This window comes from Tinamus guttatus, unplaced genomic scaffold, assembly GCF_059628265.1.
Source record: "Tinamus guttatus ecotype Peru unplaced genomic scaffold, ASM5962826v1 Tinamus_guttatus_pri_ptg000150l, whole genome shotgun sequence".
Taxonomy (NCBI): domain Eukaryota; kingdom Metazoa; phylum Chordata; class Aves; order Tinamiformes; family Tinamidae; genus Tinamus; species Tinamus guttatus.
This window is the reverse complement of record NW_028288684.1, coordinates 9,430,646-9,451,711: the sequence shown is the minus strand read 5'-3', so window position 1 is coordinate 9,451,711 and position 21,066 is coordinate 9,430,646. Positions and strand designations below refer to the sequence as shown.

The following is a 21,066-nucleotide window of genomic DNA, read 5'->3' as shown; positions in this document are numbered from 1 at the left end:
GCATGCTGAGCATCATGTCAGAAAAGACTTGAAATGATCCAACACGACCTGCCCTAGCACACCCATCCTTGCTTAAGCTGACTCTAGATTCAGCCATGATGTTACCAGTAGGAGCCACTTGTGCCACTTTCATGAACTGCTTCAAGGACGGTTCAATACTGTGCTAGCAGCTCGGCCTGAGGCGCCAGTTGGAAGGATTCCAGCACTGGGAACGCCTGAAGCCCTGATGAGGTTTGGCAGGACGTGCTCCCACGCCTGGGCAGTGTGTGTGTTCTGGGGTGGACGGATGCCCTAGTTACGACAGAAAGATAGTGGCAGCTGAGTAAAACTAGGAAAAGCTGCACAGTTTTGACTAGCTATTGTCTGCTAACACATCTGTGCTGTGTTTTAATGCAGAAACTAACTGAAGTGGCACTGAATTAAATGAGGGTACTAACGAGATTGTCAGATGGCAGAGAGTGACCATCAGTCTCAAAGACAAAGCGCCTGTTGGCACAAATGACAGGCAGAAACATCTTCTGCTTTGCAAAGCCATCTGGGCTGCGTCTCGCAGTGACCCCTTGAGCAGACACCCGATTCTTGAACAGGCGCCAAGCACGGGAGCCAGCTCTGCTCAGGATCACCAAGCACCAGCTTGGCTCCCAGTCATCACACTGTCTCTCGTGCTAACTTCATATGTGGTGAGTGACAAAACAATTATACTACTCCCAGTGCTAAAAGCAGGAGTAGTTTATTTAGAGCAACTGGTTATATGCACTGATATTTAAACTGGTAATTTTCCCCTAAACCCTTGTCCACAGTTGACCTGTGTCATGCGCTACTATAGTATTGTAGTCCTGTAGTGCTTTCTCTGGGAATTGTTTCTTGATTGTTATTTCCGAATTTACTCCCAAACTCCATGTTTGCAGTTAGATGCTAGAAGAGGAAGGAAAAGCCTTCGCACCGGCTGTGAAAAACAAATCTGTATTTTTACCTTTCAAGAAAACAATCAAGGCAATCTTTCTAAAACCTCCCAGGTGGGCACACTGTTTACAGGCTTCAGGGTGTCAGACTGCACAAGTGGCCAGGTAGTTCCTGAGGAAGGCGAGGCATGCTCTGTGCTAGGACATTGCTATTGAACAGCAAACACCATGAGGTAAAACAACACCATCCTAACAGGAATCTTTCTCCACGTATGCCACAGTGATTTGTACATTACTGAAGAATTACTTTAATCAACAAGGACAGTAAGTAACATTTAAGCAGCAGGAAAGTGAAGAAAGGTGCACTTGTGTGCAGATTATTTTGGGCATGCTCGAGTCTCAAGTTTCCTTTTCTGAATAGACCTTTCCATCCTGTTGTTGGGTGACATCTTCAGTTTCTCTAGGTCTGGGTGCTCACGGCGAGGTATCTACATCCACAGCCTTCATCTTCATGGCATTTTTTTTTGTGACCTCCTGTATTACAGGAACTGCTGCTTGGCCAAGTTGGAGTGACTAATAATAACCACCAATGACTAATAATGACGCCAGATCATTTATTTTATTTTTCTGAACTTTTCTGTTCAGAAGGACTGAACATTTTTTTTCAGCCCTGGAGTACTTTCCTGATCTAGCTGTGATTGCTTTACAGGGAAAATTAAACCTCAGGGCACAAGGCATGCTTGCACTCTCCTAAAACTGAAGTATGAGAAGAAAACAGTATCTTTGAGTTTCAGTGTACATTTATTGATGCACTTCTATGCTAAAGTCAAAGTGTAGTCAAGATGACTGAATTTAAAAGCATTTCTTCTGAATGTCTGGATCCGACCTTATTCAAGCGCTTTATTGTGCAATGATCCTTTTTTAACACAGGGTAGGTGTGAAGTGCCATGAACCTGTAACACAAAGACTTGCTAGCTTATCTTACTCACTCAGCTCTGTTCTCCAGGTAACCTGGAAGTGTAATTTGTAAATTCTTTAGAGACAAGGCCTAGTCATATTTCTACATTTGACATTCCACATGTGCTCTAAAACTTGTAAGAATCCAGAAACAGAACAATTCTGAAGTAGGCACATTAATTGGAAAAAACCTTAAGTATTCTCCACAGAAAATTTGAAATTAGCAGAATATATTGTTCACCCTTTTGATAATAACTGGTTCAATCAACATACCAGCAGGGAACGCATCCTGATGTTAAGTGAGTTTAGACCGAAGGCCAGTATGTTTACAAATACCATCAGCCAATGTAAACCATCAAAGTACAACATACACTGGAGGATAGGGAGTAACTCAGAGATTTGCTTTTGACATAGTCATATGATCTTAAGATAAAACATTTTTTAAAAAATTACATGCATTATATGTATCCTCATTGTTGAGTATTTTGCTAAAACTCAACAATTTGATTTTACTCCAGAGGGAGTTTTGCTTTAGAAAGTGGCTTGTGAAAATTAAGAAATCAAAATGGATTTCTAGAAACAACCAATGTTTTCTCTTAGTTCTTTATATCATGCTGTATTTTTCCTCTACTTATTTTAATAATTAATGTTCTTAAATTATAATGTTAAGAATTATCTTACACTAAACAAACTGACCATAAACAGGGTTGTTATGGAAATATAAGTACAATTCTGTAAATGAGTTACATTCTGCAATGACTTGTATTCACTCTGGGCACCCTTTCGGCATATATTACATAAATTTTGGGCTCTTCCAAAATATGTAACATATTAATCTTTATTCCACATAACACTCATAAGCATAGTTAGCATTTTTTTTTCAAAATTTATTTTTATTTATTTTTTCTAACATTAAAAAAAACAGAAAAACTCATAATCCTTAAACTTAACTGACAGAATGGCAACAGGCATAAAGATTTACATAAATTGCATTGAGTAATGCTGATAAACAGCTTGCAAATAGCATAAGGTCACTTTAGCTCTAAAAAGAACTAAAACATCTAAACTACTATGGATTCCTTACAAAACAAAGTCAATCTAAACACTTATGTAAACAGGTCTTTCAGTCTAAGATAGCAGGTTTGAGAAATTATTTTAAGACTGTTCTGTAAAACCTTTTAGTGAAGACGAACAAGAAATCAACTGAAAATTAACCAGAGTCTGATTCTTTAAAGCTGAGACAAACCTTCCCTGGCCTTCTAAGTGCTCCTTCCTGGCTGTACTTTCTAAACAACTTATTCTGAAAATATTTCTTAACTGTATTTTAATTCCCAATCAGTCATTCCATTTTTTATTTTACTACAGATAAAACATTCATTGTAAAATAAGTGTGACTGTTTCTCTTTTCCTGTGAACTCAACACAAAACCTTTTGCTTAGGAATAGAACTTGAAATCACATTTTTGGTAACTGGCTGACAAAACCAGGTATTGCTGATTGCACAAACCCAGATACAAATGAGCAATGAGACTAAAAACCTCCTGATACACAAGACCCAGATGAACTGATTTTTCCAAAAGAAAACCAGTCAACTTGAAGGCAGCAAGTCACTGATAAAAAAAAGAAACTAAAAAGCAAAAAAGAACATTATAAACCTCTTAACAATTCACAGAATGATATGTCAGCTATTATTTTCCTTTCCAAAGTAAAAACAATTTTCCAAAATATGAGCAGCAAAAGGCACCCTTGCTTTAAAGCCAGAGAAGGAGAAAAGCACACGCTGGCTGAGCACGCTTACTTTGGCAATGCAGAAGTGTCTTGCTTGCTTGTGTCCTTTGTTATTATTTGGTGATGTGAGTTTTGCTGTGGTATTTTCCTGCCAGTCCCCACCTTTGCTCCTATTAGCCACCTGCTACTGACAGATCCCACCACCATAAATAAGGGTATCTCCCAAATGCACGGCACAAACCCACCCATCTCATTTCTTGTTGTCCACACAACTCTCTGAGGTCAGTTGGAGAGGGAGAGGCTCATACTGAGTCTTCTTTCTTTCTGACAGCTTCTTGGGGAAGTAAAGGAATTGTTGGTGGCCACTGCTACAAGATTTTCTAGATAGGCAATGCCCACATAGCTCTTTCTTGATACCCACATGCTGTCGTTGTGGTGGAAGACGCTGGGTGCATGCTCACAGACAAGAATTCAAGCATTTGCTCTTCAACACAATTTGCATTCAACCTGCAAGAGAAGGCCCTGGTGGGAGCAGCAGCAGCGGCCAGGTCACGCTGCTGCTTTCCTGCCTTCCTAATCTACGGCCTTGGGTGAGGACACTGGACTGGAGCCTGTGAAGATTTCACCTCATTACAGGTTGGCCTAAGGACTACTGACATAGCAACTACATTACTGGTAACCTCTGTACAACTTAGAGAGGGTCTTCATGGCTTCTTAATGCAGTCCCTCCTGTCTTCCATCTGAGTGCTGTTCTGATATTTGTACATTATGTAAAGTTCTGCTCCTCTTAAAACCACCCTCACCTGCACCAAAAAAGAAATTACAACAAAACAACTTTGAGAATAACATACTTAGTGTCATGCTTAAAAGGGGGGATATTCCTTCAGAGCAGTGAGATCTTTTTGTTGTTTTAATTGAAACATTCTCCCAATTGATCTTTTGAGTCTAGTATCAAAAAAAAAAAAAAGTTTTGAAAGGCTAAGCTTTCACCCTACCCTAGACAGATCAGAAAAATGGGAAGGGGAATGAGAAAGAACATCAAGCTCTTTATAATAAATTAGTCATCTCCTATATTTTCAGGAAGACTGACCTGATCCTGGAGATACAAGTGGCTAATGCCTTAAGAAAAGACAACATGTAACATGAATGCCTTAAGAAAAGACAACATGTAACATGTCTGTCTGTGCACAGACAGAAGCACTCTGTTATGGCTGAAAAACGTTCATCTATAATTGCTAATTACTATTTTTGATCTGTTTCTTGGTTTACTGCGTAAAGTCTTATGTATAATTATTTATATTTTGGAGTAAAACCCATTATTTTTATTAACTTTTTTTTCCCCTGGTCCTATTCTCCCCTGCCCTCAACACTCTGGTACAGCTTTGAGTTCCTGAGATACTGCAGCTTTCCCTGTCACACCTTTATTAAGATAAAGTAGCTATTTGATAAGCATTCACCTTTTGCAATACAATTAAAGCAAAATAGTTATGTCTAAAATTGTATCTACTATTGTTTATGATAGAATGAGGGATTTAAATTTATTCTGTTTGTTGAAGAGGTCTCAAAAACTACGCACATTCATAGATCAATGCATAACTTAAAGCCTGTATAAACAGGCTTGTATTTCCAGTTTAATCTTGTCATCATGAAGGCTGGCAAAACCAGACAACCACACAAGCTCCAGGAACTAGCACACAAGTGCTCACAGTAATGAGGACACATGTGAGTTTTGCTCTTCGATTTAGGATAGCTCATGGATTTCACATGGATTGTGCCAGTGTTTTAGGCGGTCCTTGCCAGGACAGAACTGCTGTGTTGGTGGCTGACTGAGATGATGTCCACTCTTCCAACAGGAGAGATTACGGCTGCATCACAGCGGCCAGTGAGCACGATTAAATCCCACCTATCCCACATGCTACGGTGCAGGGTGAGAGTCCACAGAGGAGTAAGCAATGCTTCCCCAGAACAACAGTGTTTCTTACAGAGGTCAAAAGTGATCACATTTCTGTAGAACAACTGATTGCACTAGAAAACTGTAAAATTATAGCAGTAGAAATTGGTTTCATTAAAGCTTAACTCTTGTAAAAATGATTAATTATGATTCAGCTAAAACAAGACGGACAAAACACCCAATAACAACATTTATAGTAATGGCACAAAGGACTGTTTTAGAAAGGACTTTTCCCAGTTTGCTTCCAGACTTCTTTTGCTCCTTTAATGCTTTCTCTTTTCACACATTTCCAGTAACCTTGAATGCCTTGCTGTTGTGGTACCTGTAATAAAGTTGCAGTGTGTTCAGCATTTACACAAAAACAGACTCTTACAGACTGTGTAAATATTCATAGGATACATAATGTAATGCTGCTGCTCCCATAACTCATAGGAACGAGTAGCAGCAGTCCTCCCACATTTATAAGTACTACGGAATCTTCAGTTTACAGTGTAAGTTCTTTCTATCCATGAACTTCATCTGCATTTCTACAAGTGTTAACAAGCTGCAAATTCTCCATAATAATCATCTGTTGTATTTTAAAGTATGATAAATATATAACTGCAAATGCCAACTTATTACCCTCAAACCTCGATGAATTCGGTTCTTGAGGACTCCAAGAAACTCCCCATGGCTGAGGCAATCATCCCCGTCTAGATCAAAGATCTTGAAGATGGTATCCAGAACATTATCTGAGAGCTCCTGTCCTGTTGCCACCTTCACTGCTCGCTTGAACTCAGCTGTTAAAGACATAAGATTACGTTGTATGTGACTGTGAACTGAAAATATTGTAAATATACTGTAAACCTAAAAATAACATGATTCTGTACAACTTACAATGTCTCCTGGCATCTTAACTAGAGCATTTGGAATGTGCAAACTAGTAAACTAGATCAGAAAGCCTCAATCCAGATTTACTTGAGCTTGCTCCTTACTTCACAATATAATCTTTATTACCTTTATTATAAATTTTTAAACTTCATTACTCATTTTCACACAACAGTGAAAGTGATCAGTAGAAAATAGCTGCCATGTTAAAAAAGTACTTAGTATTGGTTGACATACACCTGTGCATACAGAGTAGAAAGCATTTGCCCTGCTACGACCTCATAAAAACACAGCCGTTTTATCTTGAACCTGTTTCATGTCAGGCAACTCCGTAAGAACAGTCTGCTCCTCAGAGCACAGTGACCACTCTGCACTCAATCCCCTCAGAGATTCTGTAGAAACACGCACCATCAGACAGATACTCTGAGCACTGATTACAGCACAGGGTTTTATGTACTAGCAGTCCTGTTTTTTAAAGAGGTGTTAAGAAGTAGGTTAACTCCTCCTAGATTTATGGGGGAAGAGTTTATAAGGACTTAAAGCAGAAATAGTTGTCATACCTCACTGGAGATCTACTTTCCAGCTTCTTGTCCTCCTCTTCTTACCCTATCATATGCATTGCAGTAACACCTAATATCCCCACTTTGGGGCTTATGGTATAAAGAATTTCAAGATCTGACTCAAACATAGATAAAGAGACAGGCACTGGGGTTGAAATGATTATTATAGCAAGCACAATCACAGCACATAAATTCGATGCATTTTTGTAGGCATCATGGAAATATGAATTTCAAGGAGGGACTAGAGCTTACTACAGTACAGTAGAAATGTAGATTGTTACAAGAAATTGTCAAACTAAATCATATATAGTGTATAATGTATAAATAAAGTTGCTCTATTTTCACAGACAAATGCTGTTTATAAACACTGATATAAATATGATTAGTTCTGGGCACTTGGAGGAAAGAGCACTCTTGGCGTAGTTCTCATCATTGCTCCTTTGAGGAATTCATGTATAAATGTAGTTGATTTATTCACATTTGGCTCACATATAATTAGGTGGAACATCTTTCTCTAAGAGGATATACCACAAATTAAAAGTGTGATGAAATACGAGATGAAGAGTCTTAATTTTGCCTTTAGAAACATGTAAGCTGTTTTAGCTCTTTAGACTAAATATAAATCCGAAGACGGCACTACAGTTTTCTTGAATAGAGTAGGAAGGAAAAAGACCTTCCAGAATTGTGAAGCATACTAATTTTCAAATCAAAAAGGCTCATCTTATCAGAGAGAAAACATGAGCTGTGAATTTAGAATTGAAAAAATATGCATAAGAATAACGGGAAGTGCTAAAGGACAACCTGTTTTTAAAAAATATTCATATGCCTGTGACTACACACGTGCACACATGCAAAACAGCTGAAGAACTTTGATGAATGAATTGTTAAACATGTATACACGTTAACATTCACGGGTTACCTCAGACTGTTTGGTTAGCAATGAGCTTTTCTTACTAAATTTTACCTAAGCAAACACCAATCACTGGCTCCATCATCCTCTAGGTGACACTGCTTGAGTAGGGACTAGATGATCTTCAGAGGTCCCTTCCCACCTCAACCGTTCTGCAATTCTGTGGTTCTACGATCCTTGGCACTCTAAAAATGCATTGCTTATGTGAAGGGGAGCTAAATACTCATATATCCCATGGTAACTATCGCTTTGCCAATACTTCATCCCCTTTTCTTCCTGCTTGTGTATCTTGTATCCCCCTGCAGAAGGAAGATGCTGACAAACGAGGCAGAGGAGGGCCAGGAAGCCAGCTGGGGACAGGCAGATGTGGCGGAAGAAGAGACGCTGAGGACAACAGAAGGACAAGGGGGAGATCTACTAGCAGCCTTCAGGTGCCTAAGGGGCTTATGGAGAAGACAGAGGCAATCACAGAGGTGCACAGAGGTAAGAGGCAATCGACACAAGCTGCTGCAACGTAATCTGATTGAAAACAGAGAAAAAATCCTCACTAGGAGAATGGCAAGAGCAAGCCATAGAACAGGCTGCCCAGAGAGGCTGTGCAAACTGAAAACTGAATTAACTGGTGGTGGAAATTACAGCATGGATGGTAAAAGCACATGGTTTTCAAGTATTTCTTTCTCAAGAATACTGAATTATCCTCCTGTCTTCATCTACATGATTTCTTTCCTTTTTTTTTTTTAAAGATAAGCCAGTCAAATATTTATGTCAATAACTGTTGAAGTTTCATCAGCTTTCCCCAGCAACTTTTTATGCTACTATTTCCAAAAAACTTACGAGGGCTGTCTTTCAAGTATAGCAGGTAGATAACAACCTCAGAACTAGAACAAAAAGTAATTTTATGTTCTTGCCTTGCTCCTATCTATCAGCAATTACCTGCAACTTCTCTCCCCTAAATCTTTAAGATGTTACTACATTTTTTTAAAAAATAAGTATGATTGTGTAATACTACATAAACACATGGAGATGACAGTATGGAGAAATATATAAAACTTATTAAGTTGCTAGAAACCCCTTAAAAGAACAGTTCTATGCTGTTAGTGTCCTCAGAAAATTAGTTTTATTAGTAGAAAAAGTTTTATCATCAACTGTTATAAGAACATGCATTCTTCCATGAAAACCTTCAGTAGGATTTCCTGATTTATAATTTGGTCTGATGCAAATGGTTTGGTGAATGAGATATTATACAGCTCACTAGAACTTACAAATTAAAACATTTTGGGAAAGGTACATCATTATTTTTCATCTAATAGAATTAATTTGGAAGAATAGGATCCCATATTTTTAAATTCCATAATGCTACTTATAGATAAGTTATTTATATAAATTCTATAACAGAAATATATTCCCTCTTAAAAATACACATACGAAACTTTGCAGCACTTACCCCGTTTAACAGGACGATTAGCTACAGTAAACATCTTCATGGCAATAGAGAAGTCTTCCAGGTTGTTTGTAAACTTGCAAAAAGTCTTGAATTCCTCCAAACTGATATTCTAGAGTATTACAGAATTCAGATGATATATAGTGAATAATGTATTAAAATCTTAGTAAATCTATTTCCTCAAAACTAGTTGGACTTAATACTTAGGTGTGAATCTGCTTATTCATCTTCAATGTTTGTATTTCTCAGTTGAGAATTTATCACTCAAAATCATTATGAAAAAGCTGCAATAATTCATTCCAAAACTAATTACACTTTTGTATATTCATACTCAAGTGAAAACCTGTACTTAAAAAACGATGAAGCAAAACAAATCATATTTATGTACCAACCTCGCCTGCATGAAATCTGTCTTTCACATTTTGCCAGTAAATCTCATTGTTTTCCTCGTCAGTGAAATACAGCAACCATTCCGCAAAGTCTTCTTTCCTCATGACGTTCAGGCCCTTTGAAAACTGTATGAATTCCATTTCTTGCACTTCTGTTTGCAGATTTTCCATGAATCTAAGTGGAAGCAAACATCACCCAACAGTTGCTACCTGCACCACATTATCAGTATTCCTGCCTTAGCTACTAAATGTAGCAGACACTAACACCTAATCACAGATACTACCCACATTTCAAAGAGGTTGTTGATGTGCATTTAAAAAGGGTTGCAAAGGTTGTTGATGTAATTTTACCTGTTGGTACTGCTTTCTTGCCACTGCTGCATTTTGGTCGTTGCACCAGTAGGGTGCTCTCCAAGTCTACGTACACAACTTGCTGCTGCTAAGATATTTTACAAATGCACCCAGTATATAGTTTTTGCATATGTAAAAAAAAAAGGTTTAAAAATGTGCAGATGATTAGATAAAACTACTGAAGAGGCAGTACTGAAATTAATGAATGAACGAATGAAAAAGGACACAAGAAGTAAGGGCCTGACATGATTTATGAAATTTCACATTAGCCAGGGAAGAATGAAAAGGTTGGAAAACGTGGAGAAAGATGGGGCTCTAATAAACACAAGCAACATAAGGTCAAACTAGAACAGTGACAGAAGGAAAACTGAAATAATCAATACTGGAAAAGATGACTAAAAGCCTCAAAGATTATATCTGCAAAGACGGGTTTGGCAACCAGGTCTGCACTCAGGAGAGACTGGATTAGAGAGGATTACAGTTGACACGGTCAGAGTTTGGGAGAGAGCAGAAAATGCTGTCACAGGGTCTGGGAAGGTAACGAGAATTGCTTGAAAAAGGGATGTGTGAGGATCAAGGTTTTTAGGATACATCTTTTTGTTTTAAGGAGAAAAAAGAGAGTAACACATGAAACAAGTAACAACCTGCAGGCACAGAAGCTACCACTACAAGCGCAGTTGTGGCTCTGAGTTTTCTCAGTTTGCTTTGCATGGCTACTATCCTGTCTTCTGGCCTGACACAAATTTGGAGAGAGAAAAATAAAAAAAATCCACAGTGGTGTGTGTGAACTGTTTGACAATTCTTACCTTAGAAATGGCACAATGGAAAAATAAGTGATATTTTTCTTCAATGGAAGAAAAGGCTAAACGCAGACTGATGCCTGCCAGGGTGTTCTCACTACAGCAGCCGCTGCAGTGACACAAGGCGATTAGTTGCAGGAGAGGACAGCTGAGTGTCCCTGCAGCAAAAAGGAGGAGCTTGCCAGTATTTGCATGGCCTCTCTGGATTTGAATTCTTTTCGCTGAAATTAAGGCCTTTTAGTCTATGCAGCTATCTTTAGCTCTTTAATGAGATCACTTGGACAATTAGTAGCTTGAAGCTCTGTGCAGTCTGCAAGGGGTTCGCAGCAGACTGCTGCTGCAGCAGCAGCTCTCTCCTCTTGTCTTCCATGATGAGTAGAGCTGCGCATACAAGTGAAGGGCTGAGCAAATGCTTCGTTGCTCAGGGCACGCGGGTAAAGGAGAGCCTCACAGTGCAAGTGATGTTAAGTGGCTACAGTTTCATGACTGCAGTGCCGAGGAAGGGGATGGTGCACTCTCTCATTTTATATGAAGATACCTGGCCCAGTAAAGTGGATCTACAGGACTTCCACAATACAGTCAGTCACTGAGGCACATTCCTCCACAATCCACCTTAGGACTTGGCTCCCTTTCAAGCCCCCTTACTCCCTCTCACAAGGAGAAGGCGCTTGCTGGGCAGATGGGAAGGAGAGCCCATTGCCATACAGAGCCCCCAGGGCTTCCCGACAGCTTGCAAACCACACTCAACTTTTCAGAGGCAGGTGGAAGAGCTACAGGGTGAGGGCTGCATTTGCAGTGTGTGTGGCAAGGTCTGGGGAAGAGGGAGGACCCGGCACATGTCAGGTCGACAACTGCATCTTCCACTGCAGGCTGCAGCCCACGGTGCCTGGGCTGAGGAAGGAACTGCTGCTGAAAGGGCCATCGCTGTCAGAAATTGTGCATCCAGGGACACAGGACCCAGGTGGCTCATGTAGCCCCATGTATCAGCCAGCGGAAAGGTGCAACAACCCAGAAAGGAAAGGGAAGGGTTTGGCTGTGGCATTTCTAATGTGCAAGGGCTTCTGCAGCCTCTTCCAGTCTGCCAGAGGATGAAGTGCTACATTTCCCCTTTCTCAGGCCTGGGTTCTTGCCCGTTCTTGTTGCCTCAAGGCAATGACACCGCATACCTCCCACTGCCTGATAATCACACTTCCTACTTTACTTACTTCTTATTTACGCCCAAGAAGAATCCAGTGGGTATTTCATTTCACCACGCAGGCTTGCTCCTGGCAAGGTGGAACGGGAAGATCTCATACAGTACTAAATGCCCTTGGAGCAGAAGCTGAACTGTGCAATTTAAGGTTCAGATGTGAGTCTCCCATATTACAAAAAATACAATATTATGAACCATCACATCAGAATTCTAGGTCATTTTTATTCCCAGATGTGAGAGTTAAAAATCCTAATGATTTTGTTAGATAGTTATTAAAAGTTATGTTTAATAACTTTCTAGTTAGAAAATAAAACTTGATATTTATATGCCAGACACTACTACAGATATTTGCCTTTGTACCTTCTGAATCAGTGTGATGAGTTTCTGCTAAAAAACCCTTGAAATTTCTTCAGATATTGGGCAAAACAAGCAGAGAAATGAAACTCCTACTCTCTTGAGGTCAACAGGAGCTTGGCCGTAGGAGCTGAGGTCCAGTGGTACAGAACGTGAAACAGGGAAGAGGATTCTGACCCCAAATGTGCTCTACAACTCCACAGTAATTACAGCGGGAACACTCTAACCCTACAGTAGCTGACAATAAAAGAAAGTCCTAAGAGGACGTACAAAGTTTACAAAAAAAAAAAAAAAAAAAAAAAGGGCAAATTCTTAATTTTTAAGATAGTAAAAAGGGAACAGACAGCACTTTAAGATAGCCTGCTTTATCCACACTCTTTAAAACACCCATGTTGAAGGCTAACAGCCAAATTTGTTATCCTGTTACAACGGCCCCCAGAAACCTTATCAGAATTTAAGTCCTCATTTTGCAATGTGCTTTGCAAACCTATAGAAAGAGGGCATCTCTCAAGAGTTTTTGGCAACTCACCTCTCAGAGAAGTGAAAATGTAATAAAAGTGGGGACACCTCAGGAATAGAGTTACTCTCCTCCAACTCAAGATGCAGAAACGAAGCACTAGCTGTGTATATTCTTTACAGCATGCAAAGCAGCAGAAGGGAGCACCAAAGGAAAGGCTAGGGGAAGTCCCCCCCTACACTTCTTGACCCGTACTAAAAGTTTGCACAGAGCTTTAATACTCAGATATGGAACTGGCCAGTGCTTGTGGCACCATGTGTAGGCAGGAAAAGTAACAACAATTTTGCTGTGGATGCATCACCCCCGCATCTGAGCTGAGCTGAGGGTCCTCTTTGGACACTGGAGACCTGCTGAAGATCAGTCCTCTCTGCAGGAAAGGTCTCCTTCAACCTAGCTTCAAGGCTGCCTCTTTGCAAATCTGACTTTACAAACCAGAATGTAGAAAATCTAACACGGACTTGACCATAAGCTTTACAGAACTTCACATGCATCTCATAAATTCATTTTGCAAGCTGCAAGCCAGCTCAGGAATCTCACCCTTTTCAGAATTACAGCAAAAAAGCACTTTGATTTAATGTTCTCAGAATTTTCCAGCTCAAACATAACAAAATTACTCACTTTCACTTATAAACATTCTGTAGAAACTAATCAAGCTTTTACTGTGGTAGGTACATAGAAAAGGAAGAAATGGAGATTCTTCTTAACCTTGTTACTATTTGGGAAATGTTCAAATTCATCTGCGATATGAATATATCATCACAAAGCCAGATTTTGCTCCCAGCTCTTCCAATTCCTCACTGTCTGATACTGGCTACACGTGAAGTAATCTCTAAGTGCACTGGGGGGTTATGTACATACATCTACTCGTATCTGTGTGTATGTATATGTACATACAGACAAGTAAGGGGACGACCATAAATCTCTTTGCAAAGCATTTCTAAATCCCTTCATAAAAATCACTGCAAATGTATAAGCTATCACCACAACAGAAGTACTGCTGCTTCATGAGGCTTCTTGGAAGGGATTCTGCATTTGTGCATCAGCATAAACATGGAAAAGCACCGAATTTCAGTACTAGCAGTGTGGTCTCTTCCCAGTCATTCTGGTTTCTTACATGAAAGGCTTCAAATGAAATGGAACCAGAAATTTCAAAATACTGAAAGACCAGAACAGGACAGGTAAATAAAAGGCTCCTATGGTTACAGAACTTATGGTCATTTGAGTTAAAGCAGAAAACAAAGAGGAAACAATGAATAAAGAACATTTCTGGTGTATAATTCTATTAATGTATATGAAGTTTTAAAGCAAACAAATCAGGTAAGAAAATACTGTGAAACAGATCTGAGAGGTGCCCAATTTTTAACCATACCAGGAAATAATCTTTGTAAGCCATTTGCAAACCAGAAAAAATACAGCCATTACAGGGATTTCTTTTTGTACTTTTCTTTCCATACTCCTCACTTCTTTCTTTCATTTTTTTCCTTCCCTTCAAGTGGATTGTGAGAGACTTAAGCTTGTTTGGGGACAGGCAGAAAAAAAAATTAACTCTTTTGGGAGTAAATTACTGTCTCCTATTTATTTGGGATTAGACATGCTTAAATAAGATCAGTAAGGGACTTTTTCAGAAAAAAATGTGGCTGTCAAGAAGAAATACTTGCTAATACTATTAAAACAAAATAATTTTCTGCCCAGAAAAAAGAACACATACAGCAATACTAAAACTCAAAGTACAACTGTAACACTGTTGGAAGGAAAATACGGTTTCTATGTCTCAAAAAATAGGGACAACTACCATGCACAAAAGAAAGTCTGGGATTCCAATGACTTTCTGGCTGACTCTATGGCTGCAATGTAAAACTTGGTGATGATTGTCTGAAACTGAATTTTTCTTGGGTCTTCTGAGAAGAAAGTGTGACCTGCTTACAGCTCCCTGTATTATTGCTGTTTTATCGCATCTTTACTCTTGTAGAAGAACAAGCTTTCCCGTTGTGTTTGTCTCAGCATCACCTTTACTAGTAACATATGTCAATTTACTCCAGAATAATTCCAATTAACACCACCTAATTTTTGCCAAGGAAACTGGCTGTTGCTTTTGAAGTTCTGAATGGTGACAGTAGGGACAACGCATCTGGCTAGAAATCACATAGTGCTTCTGAGCGGAACATGTGTTCCTGAATCAAGATTATGATATTAAGCTTTAGGACCTCTGAAACCGCCTTGTTCCTACAGGGAAGGAGTGGGATGGTGCTTCTTTGATTGTTTCTACAGCTTTGAAGCAGGCTCAGGTGAAGCTGCGGAAAGAGGCAGAGATCCTGCCACTAGACACCTGCAGCTCAGCAGAGACAGACAAGGATGTGGGAACCATCTGCGATGACTTCCAAGAACCACATGCCAGATGGAGATGGTCAGAGCACTACGTACTTACACATTTTCCCTCTTTTCAGTCAATGTGTCACCTGTCTTTGGGGCTATGGGAAGGAGGCAGGAGAGCTGGCTTAGAGCAGCTCTGCATTGCCTGAAGAGCTGAAGATGGTTTTTGTCATCTTCGTGCCATCAGAACGTACAGAAAGCAGAAAACGGCAAATTGTTTGCTCTGTTATATTGTTCCTCTGATATTTTTTAAGTCATTGGACAGTGGGTTAAAAGAGTTGGACATCATTGGTGTACATGAAGATACAGATGATTACACATTCACAAAAGCATATTTTAAAGTCAGCCAGAGAAACTGAAAAGGGAGCATGAGTAAAATATATGTAAGTAATGAGGTGAGAACATCAGTTTCTGCTTTCTGAATTCCCTTATAAGTACAATGAATTTCCACAAAGAAAGCATTCCTGGGATTTTTTTTTTAAAGTTTTGAGGACTCTACAGCACAGTGCTATCTGTATATTTAAGTAATGTGACAAGTTTTAGTGTGTCCTAATCAAATTTAATCATCCCTACTTTCTAATAGGTACAATGCTGATCAATGAAAGACTTTCTAAGCAAGAACTTGGAAAATGATAAAAGCATTTACCATCATTATTTTCGGCTTTTGACAATGATCTATGTCTGTACAGCTCATCAGTCATCTCTTGTAAAAACAGCATGGCACTTTGATCAAACAGCCAACAAGAGCTTCCCGTGTAAGGTAAAATGTTATGAGCGGCCCTCAGACAGAAATCACATTTTCTCTGAACAATAGGAACCCAGAAATGATGTGCTTGATTTACTAGCAAATAAAAATCATGTGAAAAGTGATATCTTCACACAGGTTAAAAAGATACCGATCCTTTTATTCACCTTTCTGTGTGTTAAACAAACTTGGCTGTCATGTTGCCACTGACATGGAGTGTATTCGCAGTGATAAAGAGGCACATTCCAACTCCATGAAAAATAACTGCCACTGTTGAAAAATTACCTGCATTAAACCTTACACTTATCCCACAAAATTTAAGAGCAAGACGTGGGAGTTTGATTTTGATTACAGGCTTCTATCTGTGTGGTAGGCAAAGGTCTTTAACCTGCATGTTCTGAATGTATTAGGTACCTAGTTTTATCAATGTCATGCCTCATCGGGTCAACATGGGATTTTATCTAAAACCCGAGGCATTCCAGTTTACACTATATATGCAAACACAACCTTTTACTGGTGCTCTCTGTCTTTTGTTTCATTTAGAGGACCTACGGTATAGAGAAGAGAGCTGTAGGCATCTTAAATGTATTTTACTCATTTAGTTTTCTATTGAGTCGAGGTCTTCAGAAGAAAAAGGTTGTTTATTTGAAGACTGGTATGTGCCTGAGTCAGTGGAGTGGAACGCTCTGTAGTGTCAGGAAAATTGTCACTCTTCCTTTTTTTACTATGGCTTTGCCAAAACCTCTGCAACAATATCCATTTTTAAGAGAGCTGACAGATTCCCCTGCTTCTGAATATAAATTGAAATACACATATTATCCTGACTTAATTTTGCAGAACACAAACAACTGATTTTTTTTTGTAGAAAAAGCACTAGTAATGTAGATGGATCTTCTCTTGATGTTGTGTTACAATACAGGTGTCAAGACGCATGCAGGCATTTGAGCACTTAACTGTCATTTATCTCAATGAAAGAGCGTGCATTTGGACTCCCAGATTCACACGGAAAGATGTGGTGTCTTGAACTGAATTACTCCTTATATCAGACTTAGAACTTCTTATTGTCTTCTGATTTTACAAAGCTTACAGTGAAATAGGTTGTATAAGATGGGCTGCCACACGCTTCAGGGAGCAGTGGTCCCTCAGTGCTTCACTGCAGTTTCAGCTGGATACAGTGTTTACCTTCAGGCTTAATTTGAGTTCTGACTTGAGTGCCATGAAGTACCTGCCCGGTGCCCTTGCAAAAGCGGCTCAAAGGATCAAAGAAAAGGCTTGGTTGAAGCCTGCACAGAAGCTGGAATGTGAAGCGAGAAGTTGCCTGTATCCCACCATAAGAGCCAGGGGGAGGGGCAGGGTGCAGGTCCCACATGGTTTTTGTTGATGAGTGGTCCCTGTTTTGGAGATTTGACCAAGAATAAGAAAAATGCTCCTGAGTCATCCTGCCCTGAAGGCTGCCATCGAGTGGCTGGCAAGAAGGGCAGCCCCAAGCCTCACGGGAACAGGCGGGTTTGAGCTCACCGTGGTGCCCAGCTGCTCCTGCGGGCAGCAGCCCCCGGGAGCTGAGCTGGCGACGTCCCCAGGCAAAACACCAAGAGCCTCCTGCCCGCGCCCGAACAAACCCCGTGTGAGGCCAGACTAAGCCCTGTGCTCGTGCAAAGCACAGGGAGAAGCAACACGGCTGGTTGATGTTAGACTCGTGTATCTGAAAAAATACCTGAAAAACTCCGAATAGCGAAGCTTTTCCTTTCCTTCTCTTCCGAAGAAATGTACCAGCAGCATGGTATTAACATCAGAGCCTTCCAAATCTGCTCCCTACAAAATGAAAAGCTATGTTTAATTATTATGCACTGAATGTTTATTGCTATATATTCAACACAGATCTTGAAATATTTTGAACTAAAATTTTACAAGACACCACTGTAATTTAATTACCATTTCCAAAGCTAGCGCAAACCTCAGAGTTGAACAATTCCTCCACATGAATGGGAAGCAATGCATTATATGTTCTTCTAATATACGCTTCTCTACAAGGCCTGAATACTACCTTTTGTCTATTTGATTAGCACTTGTGAGATTGCTAGTTATATTTTTAAAAAGATTGACACCTAACTGAATACTGATGTTTAAAAGTCCACATCTTTGTAAAAAGGTGTTTTAATGAGATCTTTCACATTTGTTCTAGTCATTTGCAAACTTTGTTCTGTAACTACATTCATGACTTTACGGAACAAAACCAGAAAGACATATTCCCAGTGTTTTATCATAATATGTTTTATATGGCTTCTTTCCAGATTTCTTATTTTTTCCATATTTTATTTAATCTGATAAAAAGTTCTGCAGAAAAAGGATGCACATTATTTCAACTCAGAAATTGTTATCAGCATCTTTAACAAGCCTAAAACCACACATAATGCTGGATATCTGTTTTGTTCTTCTTTCAGCACTAGCATAGTGCATTTCTTTGAACGCAACAAAACACTAAGAAACTTGAAGAGAGGGTTTTTTTGTAAGTCTGGAGGGATTTCAACAAACTCTTCTTATGACATCTAAATAGCCTCTGTGTCTTTTATCTGGCTGAAGAGGTAAGATGAAAGACAAGAGCCTATTCATAAGATTTAATACTAATGGTTATTTAGCTTTCAGCATCATCAATAACAAGTCCCATTAGTCCACTGTGTGTTTCATGCTTACTGCATATGTGACACAATATTTTATCATTAAAGAGGTAACATTCCTCATTTCTACTGCAAGTCACACTTCACTAAAGGCCAGTGATACGAAGTCAAGTATGAATGAACCTAGAAAAGACGTTTCAAGTTATATGTAAACTGCACTTATTGAACTTTAACATTTAACTGTAGGCAACGAATATTTTAATACCCATAAGGTCCATGCTTCTCAAGTTTAAACAGTTGACATTATGAAGACAACTGATACATAAAGATTCCTGTATGCTTATCTGAAAGTCAAAACCAAACTATTCATGACAGAAGGCAAAGTTTCATATGAAGAAACAAAGCAGAATCAATGCATTTCTCATCTGCTTTTTGTGCTTTTGGTTTATATATGTAAATGAAGCTCGAAAAATGCAATAATAAAAAAAAAGCTGAAGTAACTTTTAGAGCTGAGCTCCTGATTACTTGATTTAATGCTTCTAGTAACTCATATTTAACTATTACTCCATATCAAAATTGGTATTGCATTCAAAGCATGCTGAAAAACAAGACTTAAATAATTTTAAAAACTAGGTCTGCAACAGAAAAAACTTTTTCTTTTATTCGGGTTTCTGTAATTATACGCTAGAAGACATACAAACAATACCTATCTCATCTTATCTAAGATGACAAAGCCTATCCCTGGATTTATAACAAATATGCACCTACTTGTTGGCTACCCTCTTTATCAGTCAGAATTCCAATGTGGAACTGGCAGATGTCCAAGCACTACGTTAGAGTTAAATGTATTTTAAAACTACAAAACAGTACATTTCTTTAATACAGAATATGCAATAGGAAACCAGAGAGACTACAGCTTGAGGGTAAAATTTCAAAAAAAAAAAGGAAAAAGAAAAAAAAAGCTTTCACTAGGGTTAATGCTGTTAAATTAAAGTACATGTTAGTACATAATTCCTTTTTGTCCACAGAATCATTAGGAACTTTTGCTGCTGAGCTGTATAAATTAGTACCAACATGACAAATCTTTGTTAGAAGATAATGACAGCTCTATTAATATTTCCAACACCTCACCCTCCTGAGCTTGGTGAAAGAATAACTTACACTTGGAATGTCTCTCTTGGCAATGAGAGGGAAGTGGTAACCTAATCTTATAGCTGGAAAAAAGACCAGACTGCAACTTTCAGTCACACAGCCACCACCTAAATTCAGGGAAATTTTGTACTCTGGTGTGTCTGGTGGCTTCTGCCCTTGGCAGGTGTCCCACAGCCCCTTTCTGAGTTTACAGAGAGTAACTATTACAGATACGGAGAGAGAAGGGATTGGGGCAAGTTGTGAGTCTGCCCCTGATGCGAGCATGAGTTGCGGTGCACACATGGGTCGGCACTGGGGAGCTCAGGTGTGTCCTGGGTCCACTTGTTCAGACAGAGAATCACCGAGATCAAGCTCTGATGCCACACAAGTCCAGAGGAGCTAACGAACATGTGTGTATGCGTTACAAATATAAGCTTACTTTTCTACAGTAGCTTTAACTCCAGGTACACTCTTCAAAAGCACCATGAACTGCTAAATTACACAACTATTCCATTTTAAACAATATCAAATAACACATTTACTTCTTTGTTACATTACACAGAATGGTAGAGCAGAAGGTGCACGCTGCAAACACTGGGGCTCAGCTCAGACCTAACCTTGTAGTTCTCCGATCTTCTGATATTTACGACCTGATATTGCAGCAAGTAGCAGCAAGTGCCACTGAGAAGAAACTTAGCACACAGTGAGATGGTTTTTCAGAATAACGTACCTAACCGATTTTCAAAACACATCTGAGCTGTGAATAGATTGACTATCTCTAGACTCTTACCACCTTTCATTGCAGAATTCACTAGAGGCATGACTGGAAATTATTAAAATCCGTAATATGTTCCTTGTTCTCTTACTTGCTTCCTGGAAGATAATGTTCACTGTGCAATGTCCCGTTTTGGTGGAAAATTTAAAAATAACGCACATTTTGGATTTAATTCTTTTGCTTAGGACAGAGAATTAGGCAGCTTGGGAAAGAAGAGAGAGTCAAAGAGAAAAACATTTTAGCTTCTATCTGCTAACAATGACCTGAATCTTTCTAAAGCTAAACCCAAATCTTCCCTTTTTTTTTTTCGAAGAGGTCTCTTCTCTGAAATGTTACTTGTTTTTCAGCTGCTAGGTCAGGTTTCTATCCCTGGGGGATGTCTAGTCTTCAATTTAGAAAGTTCAGTCTCAAGCACTGCTTGAGAGAATGAAGACCCTGAATTTGGAGTCTCCAAGATGTTGGGATATATCCCAAAATTCAGTTCTTGGAAGTAGTTTCTGAAGATATATCCA

General features: G+C 39.2%; 1 protein-coding gene across 1 annotated transcript in view; it reads right to left on the bottom strand.

The window, feature by feature from the left end:
• Positions 1-5,342: 5,342 nt before the first annotated feature.
• MICU2 (mitochondrial calcium uptake 2) overlaps positions 5,343-21,066 on the bottom strand; it is a 136,493-nt gene continuing 120,769 nt past the window's right edge. The window contains exons 8-12 of the mRNA XM_088522281.1: positions 17,748-17,845; positions 9,708-9,879; positions 9,319-9,427; positions 6,159-6,316; positions 5,343-5,859 (exon numbers count right to left, since the gene is read on the bottom strand). Coding sequence (XP_088378407.1) covers positions 5,755-5,859; positions 6,159-6,316; positions 9,319-9,427; positions 9,708-9,879; positions 17,748-17,845 — 642 coding nt within the window. The 3' untranslated portion in view covers positions 5,343-5,754. The remainder of the gene's footprint in view (positions 5,860-6,158; positions 6,317-9,318; positions 9,428-9,707; positions 9,880-17,747; positions 17,846-21,066) is intronic.